The following is a 14,310-nucleotide window of genomic DNA, read 5'->3' on the forward strand; positions in this document are numbered from 1 at the left end:
CTGCTAAAATTCCTTGTTGTTTTCTCTTCATTTTCCTCTGTCATCTCCTTGTTAGAAAGAAAAAAGAGAGGGGTTCTGCAGTAGCTACTTGTGTCACAGGAAGAGGGGAAAAACTTGTAGTAAGCCTTCACTGATTACGACACCTGAGTGTCCACAGTTGTAGTAGCAAATGTTCTGTTGAGATCTTGTTCAATGTGGAAGGCCTATGATATCAAGTAGCACTACAGATATGCTACATAAAGAGAAATGGGGGATTTTTCACCAGCACCAGGTTTGGTACTGTGCATGATCATTCTTCATAAACATCTTTCTATACTTGAGTGACTGCTACCATATACAATCAAAATCAGTCATTATGTAATGGGTGTATGCCAAAGTCACAAACCTTTTTCTTTCAAAAAGTTAGTGATTAAAACATTGTTTAATCTTTTAAGAATTTTTAAAGCTTTTAGGAATCCACAGATTTTAAGGTTTCTAGTGGTTCAATTGGGCAAATGAATGCTTGCATTGATAACAGGTGATTAATTCACTTTCAGCCATTGAAGATATTTAATACTTTCTCAAAACCAGAGTGTCTGTTCATTTGGTATTTGTCCAGATTATAAAAAGAGAAACACTCTAGTGAGATCTGATGTATTAAACCTTGTCAATAGGTATAAACCTTCTCCAATATTATGCCCCAAAATTATTTTTAATCAACCATTTAAAGCAAATATTTTTATATATTTAAATAGATAATAATCTGTGGGTAAATAACAAACATTATCATTTTTTTAAGATTACAAGGAATTCTAGAATCCTTAAAATGAATGACAAGCAAATTATGGCTGTTTCTGCATGGGCAGAAAACAGCACTCTAGGGATTGTAAAAACACCCTGTTTGTACAGCTGGCACTGCTGCATCATAGCAGTGCCATGCTCACTCCCCTCAAGCGGCTCAAAAATGCTGCTTTCAAAACTCACTCAACAAGCGAGCTTTTTTAAAAAGTAGCATCTTCCACCCGCTGCCATGTGAAGGCGGTGTTTTCCCCATGCTGCTTTCCCCCCTCTTACCTCCTCTCAGCTGCCTGTAGAGAAGCCAGGGGACACAGCTACACCATGGCTACGGGGGCGTATCCCCTGGCCTCTCTACAGCGACAGCAGCCGAGAGGAAGTAAGAGGGGGGAAAAGCGGTGTGCCCCTTGTGAAGGAGGCCCTACAGGCTTCTGGGGCATTGGGGCTATTTGCACAATTGCATGTGAATGGCCCCAGGGGGTGCACCGACTGCAATTATGTTAGTGCACCCACGCTTGCTTGCTTGTGCGGAAACAGCCTATGTTCCTACTGTATCTTTGGAGTTCTCCCCAGAAACATTTTTTGGTGGAAAGGTTTTTATCATAACAGATGAAAGCTGAAGTTTTTTGTAAACCCTGTGGACCACATCCATGCTTCAGTACGGTAAAGCTGAAAGAACATTTCAGTTTCTCTTGATTTATCAAATATGTTTGACCAATAATTTATAAACTGGATCTAAGCACATACCCATTGGGAAACAAGTTTCACAACATGTGTAGTGCTAGAAATTCTGTTTTGGATCCAAAAGTTCCCTAGAGTGAATCCCAATAGAAAAAAACTTTCATATTTCATTCATATTGAAGGAATTGAAATTACTGTTAGTTGAGGATATATTCTGACATTTTCATAGATTTAGCAGGAGTTTAACTTTTGATAAAGTTGGCTCTAGAAGGTTTCAATGCTCCAACATAATCATACTAGTTTTTACTGAATACATATAATTTCCTAGCTTTGAGTGTTTGTTTTCTTTTGGCAGACTACACTGGGATGAGACTGAATGATATTATTTTTGCAGATGTGAATATTGGGATCAAAGTCCATAAATAGCCACAACAAAAGTGAAAGAAACCTGGCTGAGAATACTGTTGAATATTAATAGTTTGACATACTTTAAAATTAGATGTTTCATTTAGAAGTATTTGTCCGTAGTTCCAGTTGTTTCCATAATTTCCTTCTTTTTGGAAAACTGTCTTTTCAATGTTATGGTTGTATATGATGCTAATACTCAAACGATAAACATTAGCTCCAAACATGTGATACCTGAATGGACAGCAATAGGTTAGTTAAATTTATTAAACCAAAACTTATCTGAATAAATATAAATCATGTGGATATACAGAACATATGAAGCAATATTATTAAGTCAATTACAATTTTTCTAACTCATTTAGTTTTTTTAATATGCTACAGATGCTATCTAAATTTTCCTCAGAGTAACATTTCCTGGCACAAGGCTCTTGCTAATACACAATAAATAAATAAATTTAAGCTGAGATATTCTGCCCTTTGATCTTCTCATACTTTTTATATTATCTCTATCCAGAGGTTAAAATGAATCAATGAAGATTTTTTGAGACTTGGCAAATAAGGATATAATGCAAATAAGTTATGTAGCTCTTTGTACTTCCTTGTGCTCATTAATTATTTTCCCTTTTTCTAATTGCAATTCGTCATGCTCCAATTATCTTCTAAATTTTGGGTAAGAGTGTATTAGGTGCTGTGCAGATCTACTTTTAATTTATCTATTAATTTATTATAGTTTTTTGTCATTAGGGCTGCAAAACAAAAGTAACTAAATAGAGGGCAGTCTTTATGGTACTGCATCTTCAGTGAGCTGCCTCTCCTCCCTAAACACTGTCCTGTGTCTTTGCCTATCCTGTTGGCATCAATGTTATTGTCTCTGGTCTGGAGTCCAGATCTTCTCATAGAAAATAATGGCCCAAAATAATATTCTGTTTAAAAGTCATCTGATGTTCCTACATTTCTTGCTAATAGCACTCTGTTCTATGTAATATTTTACTACTTAATTTAAATATATAATTAAAGGTTGCCAATGCTCTTCTTTATTCCTTATATTCCCAAAGCATTGCTATGTAGTTAATTTTATCCTTTGCAGAGTATCATACACTTTTAACAGACATTATTTCCTATTAGGAAGTATATGGGTCTTCCAACGTAGTGGTGGAAAGTGCTAACAAGTTGAAAACCCATTCAGTTTTAATACAATAGAAGTTCAGAGATGGTTTTCCTGAAAGAATTCTGAGGAAACTGTGATTGGCCAGTGTCATCCAGCAGATTTCATGTGGAGGACTGAGGAATTGAAACCAGTTATCCAGATTAGAGTCTACCACTCTTAACCTCTACACAGAACTATCAATAACAATTCTTACCACTGACAATAACACAAAAAAAGAAAACAATCTTTTAAAAATTAAAGGGATTAAAAATGACGACTAGCAGTTGATGACTAGGACAGCTTCCTCTCCCCCTCTTTACTGCCTATGAGGAAATGGATTCAAAAATTGTTTTAATTTATGTGTTTTATAAAGAGAATTATTTTCAGATGCCAAAATTCCCAAACTGGAAAACCATGCCCTCTAAAATTACAAAAATGGTATTGAAAATCTAGAAATGCTGGCAAACTAGAAATCACTCAACAATTTTTGAAGTACATTCTCCTTAGTAAAACATCTGGGGAAAATGTTAGGGAGAAGAGTAAAGAGTTAAGCAGAGTAAAGAGTTAAGCAAAGAGTTGAACCTCACTTTCTCCATTTTTGTATTTATTTTTTTGATGGAAATCTCCTCTCCTCCTCTGTGCTTTTTAACTAACAATATTTCTACATTGTTATAGGTCACAGAAGAAGCACCCCACAGTTTGCCTAGGAATCCTAACATCTTGATTATACTAGTAGTGTAGTTTCAGTTAATGGAATTTTCCATGTGCACCCCAAGATCACTTGAGTTTTGAATTTTGACTTCTACATTGATTAAATTACTTGGAAATAAATTAGACAATTGTTCATAAAGTAAGGTAGAATTCCACATATTTTTTCCACAGTAAATGTATGTTCATCATACCAGAAAATCAGGCAAAACATATCTGAAGCAGGGACTAAAGGTAAACTTAGAAGTCGAACTCGCACTGGTCTTCCTCCAAACAACCTCGGTGTTGAAATATAATATCCTGTAAAACAAAGAAATGGAATATAATGTTAGTAAGGAAATCAATTAATACCTTACTAATGCCATACTTCAGGAATCAGACTTTTATATAACTGAATTTAGAACTTTTGGTTAGATATTTATATACATTTTTCCCTTACAAGAACATAAAGCATCTTACAACATTTTCCACCCCTCTTCATTTTTCTCTCTCAACAAATCTGCGAGATAGCCTACTTTGAGAAAGAGAGAGAATGGCTGTCCAATGGTCATCCAGCAAACTTCTGCGGCAGAATGGGAGTTTTAACACATATCTTATAGATCCTTCCCCTGTATTCTAACCAATCTACCATGCTGGCTCTGATTGGACTTCAAGTGGACTCCAAATGCTCCACAAGAAAATTGCCCCAAACAAAAAGTAGGCAATGAGAAAAGTGCTCTGAATCTACCAGGAGGAGCTAGAAGCTGATGGAGCGAAGAAATGTGAGAAAAACAGAATGAGGGGTTCCTGGCTGAAGTGCCATCACTTAGTCTCAGACAGAGAGGGGCAGGTTTTTAGTACACTCCTGTTACATTTTCAGTCCTTTCGTGCTACTTCTCTCTGAACTGAGAGCCAGAGCTTGTCTGTCCTTAATGGCTTTCTTCCTTAAAGCTTTTGAAGGTCCTAGCAAGGCATGAAGCAGACAACTTATGTGGGTATATCCTAGCCTCTGAGCAACCAATAGTGCCTTTTCTGTAATGTTACCTTCCTTCTCAGCCCTGAGATTGGTCCCTCCCAGCAGCTGATTGTCAGACAGCTACCTGTCAAAGGGCCAGTTGTCAGAGGCTGTCTGATTCTTAAAAGGCCAGCTGCCATTAATCTGGCAGTTGTGAAGACCTTTACAAAGTGCATGTGTCACTCCACTGCACCTGGTGGATGTTGACTGTAGTGGGATGATCTGAGAAGGAGGGGTCTGATGTTTCTTAGGTTTTGATGATTAGTTTAAAAGAAATGTCACTATTGATCTTGTAATATTTTCTTCACCTTTTAAAATAAACAATTTTGTATCTGTCAGTGGCCCATTATGCATGGAAAACTTACCTGGGGACTTTTCTCTGTGCAATGGGCTTGTAGAAGACTCTCCTTGCGTTTCTCTGTTTACAAGCGAGGAAGCACTCTATCATTTTCCCAGAGTGTTTTTTTTTATGCAGAGAGCTCTCCAAGCCTGGTTTTCTTAACTTTGTCCATCAATTGATTCGCATAGATCTCATTATACCCAGTAGTCAAGATTGCTGGCTTAGCCCGTTAAACTGCACTTACATTGATATTACTGTTTCAAAAGTAGTCCTCCCCCCACCCCCCATGAAAGAGGCAAAGCAATTCCCAGAACCACAGGCTGTTAATTCCCAGGACCACAGGCTGTTAAAGAAGGGGACCATCATAGAGCAAATATTATCTTATCCTCTCCTCCACACAACACTTCCTGCTGCTGGTGATGCTGCCACTGGAGGACAGAGGCTAGTTATTTTCAAGCTGTCTTCATATTAATATCTCAAAATATCAAGAGAATTAGAGGTTGGTGTTGTGTGAATGAACTTCTTTTCTGTTACTTGATGCAGCCAGCAATATTGGCGGGGTGGGGGTGAGGGAGAAGGCATGTGAAGCAGCACGAGAGAGATGGAAAACTGGTTATGTGTGGAGGGACAATATCCAGGGCAAAGTTGTGCCCACTGGCAAAGCTTCCTGCTCTGGAAGCAAAGCAAATTAAAAATCATGCTAAAAGTGCTGCAGAGAGAATAGAAAGTGAAAGTGGGGCTTGAGGAGACAGGTCCATACAAGAAATCTTGATGCAATGGACATTTGCCCCATCATGCAGCAAACACATTGTGTATAAAGGGCCAGTGATTGTTTCAGGCTTGAGTGGGTTTACACTTGGAGCTAGATCCCATTGCTTCAAGCTCAGTTTATATGTTCCCTTTTAATTTCCCACTGGGAACACTGATGCAGTGTGATAGGCATGAAGTTTAAATTATGATGGGAGGAAAAAATGCTCTGTGGGTGATGGCCAATTGCAAGATAGTTATCACATTCCACGTCAAAGATGTTTATGCACCTGTTTTTGTAGAAAAAAACAGACACAGGCAGTAAAGCTAGATACACTGTACACTATACCAATTTACTCATGATAAAATGTTCCTTGAATAAGCACATTTCAATCTTAATAGTGTTGCCCCTCCAGTTGATAGCTGGAAATCTCCCACTATTATAACTGATCTCCAAGTGACAGATATCAATTTGCCTGGAGAAAAGGATGCTTTTGAGGAGACCTGTATAACATTAAACTTCATTGAAGTCCCTCTCCTCCCCAAACTCTGCCCTCTTCAGGCTCCAGACCCAAAATTTCCAGGTATTTCCTGACCCAGAACTGACAACTCTAGATCTTAATATGCTATAAGAAAAGGAGACTGCCAATGGTTTCTGAGGGAAGATCAGATTAGAATGTTTCTGATATTTAACCAACCATGGATCAGTGAGACCTCAGACTGAAAACAGAATGTCTCCCCATACTGCCCCACCAGGTCCCTTCGTTCATCTGAGGAGTACCTGTTAGAGGTCCCCGCCCCCAAAAGTATCCAGCTGGCCTCTACGAGGGCCAGGGCTTTTACGGCCCTGGCCTCCATTTGGTGGAACAGGCTTCTGAGATAAGTTAGGGCCCTATGAGACTTTCAGGAATTCCGCAGGGCCTGTAAAACAATCCTGTTCGCCCAAGCTTTTCCATGTAACCAGCCGAGGAGACTGTAAAAATACCACCTATGCCTCAGCCTCTCTTGGGTTTAGTGGGAGGGGGGTGAGTTTGTTGCCATCTGTTTTTTTCTGTTTTATGTGTTTTATCCAAATATGGACCTTTTATTGAATTTTTTATATTGATGTTATATTGTTGGTCGTCATTGTATGCCGCCCTGAGCCCTTTGGGGGAGGGCGGGTTATAAATATAAATAAATAAAATTAAGGGCCTCATCAAAGGGGGAGAAAATCCACCTCTGGGAGTGGCATGCTGTCAGTGTGGTAGATTTGCTCTCTCCAGGGCACCTCCCCTGGCAGAGGGGTGAAACTGTTGGTGTGCAGCTGGCACCACCATATCTGGTGGTAGGACACAATGCAGGATACTGTGGTAACATCGTTGCCTTTCCACAACTACTGGCAGAGCTGTGAGGGCAATTCAGGGGTGTGGCTGGGGAGAAGCCAACTAGTAAACTCCTCCCTTTTATGATGGTGGTGGTTGGTTTATAATTAAGCTGCCAAAAAGGCAGCATAAGACTATGCAGCACCCATTTCGGATGGCAGGGAGCCTTCTTCTCTTTGCAAGCCACCTCACGCTGCTGGGAAGCCTCTCTGGGAGTGGCAAGGTAGTGTGGCTGTGGTGCCATGGTCAGCTGCCCAGTTGTTTGGATGGTGCTGTAAATATGACATTGGGAAGTCTGAATGGATTTATTGGTGTTTTTATTTTTGTAAAGATAATGAGGTCTTATTTTGATTCAGGTCATGGTGTGCAGAGGAAGAGCTCACCTTTTGACAGTTGACAATTTCTCTGATCCCAATTTTTCCTTCTTGTTTAGAGCTTGTATTTGCCACATTGAATGGGTAAAGAATACTTGTATGGTGCACAAATCAGAACAAATAATGGCTTTGGGGGATTTTCTCTGAGTACAGTAAAAGGTCATGGGGAAGCACCCTCCTGTGTACTGAATTGTTCTGAATTAAAGTATCCTGCAGTACTCTTAAAAGAAAGAGAGACAAGATCCATTCACATATCTTCTGGTAGCAGTTCTGAATTCCTCCCATTTTTTTAAAAAACCCCATCCTATCTACTTCCAGTTTTGCCATGACAAGAGGGTTGTTCTTGGAATTATTCTGGGATCCGAAGCTTCAGTTAGCATTTCAGAGGGAGTTGCATGCCTCTCCAGATTAAGGGGAGAGCCAGACAAAGCCACAGACTCTTAAGACTTCTTCCCCTGGTTGGGATCACATAGTAAGGGAATGCTTACCACAGTGATTTGTTATGGTACAGAAGTCTAGTCAGTGGCACTGCCATCATTTCCAGATGGATACTTCATTTTCCCCAAGGAAGACTACGTTCAAATCATACACCTCGCATGAAGAATTGAAGGTGAAATGGTGATCAACACAAGAAGGCCAAAACTTGTTGCAGGTGAGTCCAGCAAAAAGCAGATCTCTCTAAAAGGTATATACTTATAGTCAGCAAAAAGCTAACAAAAGAAAAATGACACTGTTTTAAAGGAGGTTCTTGAAAATAAAGGCATTAGAGAGAAACTGCTGCTTTGTGGCAATAAAAATAAGACTGAGCTGACTGTTCTTCGTTCTCAGGAACTGGCAGAATGCCAGGTTAAGACTGGAAAAGAAATGCTATAAAGGAAGGAAGCTTTACTGAATCACAGAGAGTGGCATGATTGAAAGGACAGTTTCAGTTATACTCTATTGCTAACATGGTTGCTTGTTGCACAGTGACATTTAGTAGTTCAAAATATTGTTTGAAACATTTTCCAAAATAGCTTCTACAAGGAAGGGTTCATTGTCTTTGGAATTTCAGGAGCTGTCTAATAATGTCAAAACTATGCCAACAAGTATACAAAGTCTACACTCAGAAATGGACTCTATAAAAAGCAGCGTTGAAAGAAACATATCAAATTGATTTAGAATTAGCTAAAAATTTTAAAAAGACAGATAGCAGATAACAATCTTAAACAGAAGAATTCTGTGCAAAGTTACTCCTGTAAACATTTTAATCAACGGGGTTAGAATGGAATAATTTCTAAATAGGACTACACTGAAAGTATGTCTGCTTAGCTTGGCACTAGCAGATGTCAAGAGGAAGCTGAGTAAAATAATAGCTCCATATGAACAGATTGCAGTTGTAAACTTTCATAGTTATGTTTCATTATTGGATGCAACAGTAGCTTGCTGCAGAAAAATAAACTGAAAACAAACAATTAAGGATAGAATAAATATTGGCAACACATTTTGACACAGGTGACATAACTGGATGCTACAGAATGCAGATGGTTGCAGGTGGTAGGTCCTGGTCAGCCCTAGGGAAAGAACCGGTCCAGGGAGCCTTAATTGTCTGTAGCAACATGAGCTGAAACTCCTTGTCTCTAGCAGCAAAATTATTTCTAAAAGTTTCTGTTTTATTTCTAAAACATTACCTTGGTAAGACAGCTAACAGAAGCAGAAAATCTCTTACCGGAGAGATTGCCAGTTGTATGATCAAAATCAGGGCCAGAAGTAATAGGAAAGGTGGGACCATTTATTCGCTCCCATTCATCATCATCATTTAAATCTTGAATCCAGTAACAAAAGCCATCTTCAAAAGTGCAGTCAATTTTCTGATCATCTTGAAATGACATTTGGATAATATAAATTCACAGTTCATGAACAATAATTTTTTATAATTTCATAATTGTCCAGATATAGCATATCACACATAATCCACACATGTTTTCTTTACAGTGGTACCATTTCAAACTTATTAGATTTCCTCATTACTTTTGGTCTGATCCCTCATGAGAGACCTGTTCATTCTAACAGCATTTAGTGAAGGTGCAGATAACTATCCTATGACATGATCAAAAGCTATATAAAGATGTACCATTGAACTGTTTGGTTAAGATTCTTCCATGTCTCTCTTTTTTTAAATCCATGATCAGTTACCCAGAATAAAAGCATGTATGTTTCCAAAAAATGTATCCACATGGAGCAAACAGTAGCTGATGGTACTTTACAATTACGGAAGGTATTTTAGAGCAAGTAATATTCTCCTATTTGGACATAGTTGTCAGTCCTAAATCTTCCTCTGCAGGTCCTTCTCCAGTTCATCCTGCCATCAGGTAGATATTTAAATCTGTTAAATGTTTGTTGCTCAGACCCACATAAGAAACTATTGTATGTAATACTGCCCTAATACAGTAGTTGCTATGCCAATCACTCATATTGAAATGTTATGTATAATAGGAACAAGAAAAATGAATAGTAATATGCATCCCAAAATAAATGCTGATACAGCAATTTTGGGATCAAACCTTCAATCAATTGGATGTATTTTTTTTAAAGCTACAAAAATATTGGGGTGTTGAGTGGTTTCTGGGCTGTATGGCTGTGTTCTAGTAGATCTTTCTCCTGATGTTTTGCCTGCATCTGTGGCTGGCATCTTCAGAGAATCTGATGGTAGTAAAGCAAGTGGAGAATATATATCTGTGGAATGTCCAGCTTGGGAGAAAGAACCATTTGTCTGTTAACAAGTGCAAAGGGTGTAATTAGCAAGCTTGATTTGCATTTGTTGGTGGAATCCACCCATTTTGCATGTGAGTAACCATGAAGATAGCATAATCAATTAGTGAGGTTATATGCATTGTAGTAGCCTGGACTTTTGATCCCTTTGATTGTTTAACTGCCTAGAGTGGTGGGTGGTGTTCTGGATGGTGTTCACTAGCCTGCTCACTGCCTGGAGACATCCTTTGTCTGGGTGGTGTTCATTAGTCACTGTCCTGATTCTAGTGTTTTTCAGTACTGGTAGCCAAATTTTGTTCATTTTTATAGTTTCTTCCTTTCTGTTGAAATTGTCCATGTGCTTATGGATTTCAATGGTTTCTCTGTGTAGTCTAAAATAGTGGTTGTCAGAGTGGTCCAGAATGTCTGTGTTTTCAATAATATTATGTGCCCAGCTTGGTTTAGCTTATGTTCTGCTATTGCTGATTTTTCCAGCTGAATTAGTCTGCAGTATATATACTCCACTTGCTTTACTACCATCAGATCCTCTGAAGATGCCAGCCACAGATGTAGGCAAAACATCAGGAGAAAATGCTACAAGAACACGGTCATAGAGCCCGGAAACCACAAAATGCCCCAGTGATTCTGGCTGTGAAAGCCTTCAACAATATAAAGGGATGAGTAAACCAATTAAAGTAACAACATACTTCCTTTTCACTAAATAAGTAAGATGACCATTGTTTGTAGTAAATATTAATCTCAAGTGTACTTCTGGAATTTGGGAAACACAACAGTTTTATTTGTACCAAACATTATTTTAAAGATGAGCTTTGATTTAAATCAAGTTAAAACCACAAATGCCAAATAAGCTAGCTAATGAACTAACTGGTTCATTTTGCTGATTAATCGTTCCAGTTTTTGGACCACTGCTTAGAAATTAATTTTTAAAACTTTTATTCTTCTAAAAGTAGTTCCACTGGAAGGCCATTGCTCTAGAATCAATGACACAAATTACCTAATGGATTTCTTTAGGATTGTGGTGAAACAGCTTGGATCCAAAGTATGTTATATCCAGGGAAGGGGGTAGGGGGCAGGAACACAGCTGAAATCACAGTCACATAGTGAAATCAGGTGCACATTTTCTTGTACTACAGTCACTGATCACAGTTAGCCAGTAGCAGTGACTGCAGCATCTTCCATAGTAAGCACTGTAACAAAGAATACTTACTGTTTAGCTCACTTGTATTAAATGTAATATATGTTGCATTGAAGCCAATATAATTTTGAGAATAATCTGTAGCAAATTCTACAGTGGCTTCATTAGAAAAAATGTGAATTGTCCCAGGATTAGAACCCCAAAGAAAAGCTAAGGACAAAAAACACACAAATAAATTGTCATCAGTAATAAAATTCAAATAATCTATCCACCATGTTTTATGTTTATAGGGAATAGAAAATCAACCAAACCCCCTACATTTATTCTAAAGTCCTCATCCATTAATTTCTAAGTTGTTCCTAGATAATGTAATGTGCTTCCATCCTGCATGCTGACTGTTTAAATTCAGTTAAAGTCAACAGTCTTCATGCAGTCTGTGAGCCAGACAGCAGCCATGTTAATTTGCCTCTGAGAGTGTTTGTGCTTCACATGTGTTCGATTTGATTGTTCTTCAGAAATTCTGAATAAAAACAGAACAGTTCTTTACAATCAGATGACCGCTTAAAAGTACCATAAGGGGTGGCTCTAGCTGCTTCAGAAACAAAACAATCATTTATAAGCCTTTGCCACATGAGGACCCTAAAAATTACCATTCCCCGTGGATGAGGACACACAGTAATGTTTGACTCACTACATGGTTCAAATCTACAGATGATTGCCTTTGCCTCTCCATGTGTGGTTGCCATAAGGATGCTTTTGAACAGAATGCATTCCCACATGCTTTTTAAAAATCCAATTGTGGCCCCATACTGCTACAGTTTAGCCTCAGATTTTCACAGCATTTTTGTGCCTTTAGTTTTCACTTCAATTTTTTTTTTCTCCTGGGGTTTTGCTGGCTCTTTTGAGACCACTTTTACTTTGATTTTTTTTAAACCAATTTTGAGTCAGCTTCTTCTCATGCATAATGTTTCTACCAGTTTTCTTTGTCTTACCCACCTACAGTCCACTTCTCAATGATTGGATTGTCACCATTGTTAAACCACTCCATCTCCCCATCCCCCCCAATGAGTGGTTTCATTTTTTTAAAAAAATCCCTAAAATATCAGTATAACAATATGGTGTTGTACTGATAGGCCATTTATGTACTTGTGGCCTCGCCAAAGCAAGCTGAGATTCTCTTTGGGGAAATCTCCATGTAAAGCACAGATTTTTGCCTCCTCTGCACTCACTGCACCTCAAAGAACTGGAGCTCCATGGCTTTGATATGCTGGGAAATCTTCACTTTTCCCACCCCTATCTCTGCACCAAAAAACATGTTCTTTTTGCCTTCTGTGGGTCTTCTTCCTCTTTCCAGCTGTCTCTGCCCAAACAATAGCAAAAATTCCAGCAAGGAGAGAATCAGGAAGTAGGAGGCTGTCAGAGCCAGTGCCGCAGGCAGGCTCAAACTTCCCTACCCTCCCATCCCTTACTTTGAGAGTAGGGAAGGAGGGAGCTGATACGGTTTCCCCAGGATGGTCATAGTGGCAGCAGCAGACCAGTGCCCCAACCAAGCTACATCAGGACGGTGCTCCAGCAGAAAGGGAGGCAGCCAGGGTAAGGCCTGACAAGGTGGGGAATGCTGTCCTGGCAGGCCATAAAGTAGTGTGAGACCCAGCCATGACTCAGGAAGAGAGTGAGAAGGCTATGCCAGGCTGGACCACAGCCAAAATGCCAGGGAAGAAGCCAGAGCAAGGAAAGAGAGGTCAGGTCAGCCTGGGGAAGCCAGGCAGGAAGGTGCAATAGAATGCTGAGGGAGAACCTAGCCCTACTCATTAAACAGTCAGATAGGCTCCTGGGCAGAAAAGCCAACAAACAACCTGGCAGGGCCAGATAGACAGGACGGACAGGAGGCAGACCTTGGCCCAGGAAGCGCAGGGGCAATCAGGGAAAGGATGGGGTAGAGAAAATTGGAGTGCCAATAATAAGGGGGAGTAAAGAGCTGAGAGGGGAGAGAAGGAAGGAAAAACAGAGCAAGAGAAACTGTCATAGCAGAGAAAGAGAGAAAGGGGAGGAGCATGAGGGAATAATGGGCCATAGTTTATTCAGGTTACCTGGATTCCCAGATTTCATTTTTTTTAAAGTAAATCTCTAGTCCCTACCTTAGTGGAGATAAGATAAGCACTTACTTTTTTACAAAAATGAAATCTGAGAATTCAGATAACCTGCTTGAACTATCATTACATAAAGTGTTATACTGATATTTTAGGGATTTTTTAAAAAAAATGTGTGCTCTGATGCCACCAATAATGATTCCTCTGACAACAAGACCATTCTTAAAAAATGTGGAAAAAATAATCTGACTCCACAAGTGTAAAAATGCACAGGAGGGCAGACATGTGTAAAAACCCCATCCAGATCAATTGCAGTGCTTGTGAGTTGACTCTTTAAAAAGTCAGGATAAACTGCAGCATGCAGAAAAGGTCAGTCAGCATACAATATGAATGTTTTTTTTATCACCCACAGGCAGGTGATATTTCTTGATGTGTGTTACAGGTTCTTTATGCACTCCTTGAAAATGGCAATTGGGGAAATTATAAAAGCGTGATCAAATAAAAACCTGAAATTTCTGTTTCACTTGGTGGAATAAAATATTTTAAAAATGATAAAAAGTATGCATGCAAGGTGCTACTACTTTTGCACAGGATGAAGACACACTATATCAGTATATGGGTTGAACTAGGATTTTAGGAATATCTGATTTGTTGAAGCTATTTAAATGCAACCATCCCATTCTGTCGTGGGTTACTAACTAACAGGCAACCTCTGCTGGCCACCCTGACACAAAATTCAACTCAATGTTGCTCCCATTGCTCACTTTCCTTACCTGCATGACGACCTAGCTGATGCTGTCCAG

At 39.1% G+C, this 14,310-nt stretch overlaps 1 protein-coding gene across 1 annotated transcript in view; it reads right to left on the reverse strand.

Moving 5' to 3' along the window:
- TMPRSS15 (transmembrane serine protease 15) overlaps positions 1–14,310 on the reverse strand; it is a 78,431-nt gene that overhangs the window by 36,030 nt on the left and 28,091 nt on the right. Inside the window, 4 exon segments of the mRNA XM_048494067.1 lie at positions 1,944–2,094; positions 3,913–4,018; positions 9,240–9,389; positions 11,490–11,627. Coding sequence (XP_048350024.1) covers positions 1,944–2,094; positions 3,913–4,018; positions 9,240–9,389; positions 11,490–11,627 — 545 coding nt within the window.

Source organism: Sphaerodactylus townsendi, linkage group LG04 (genome assembly GCF_021028975.2).
Source record: "Sphaerodactylus townsendi isolate TG3544 linkage group LG04, MPM_Stown_v2.3, whole genome shotgun sequence".
Lineage (NCBI taxonomy): Eukaryota > Metazoa > Chordata > Lepidosauria > Squamata > Sphaerodactylidae > Sphaerodactylus > Sphaerodactylus townsendi.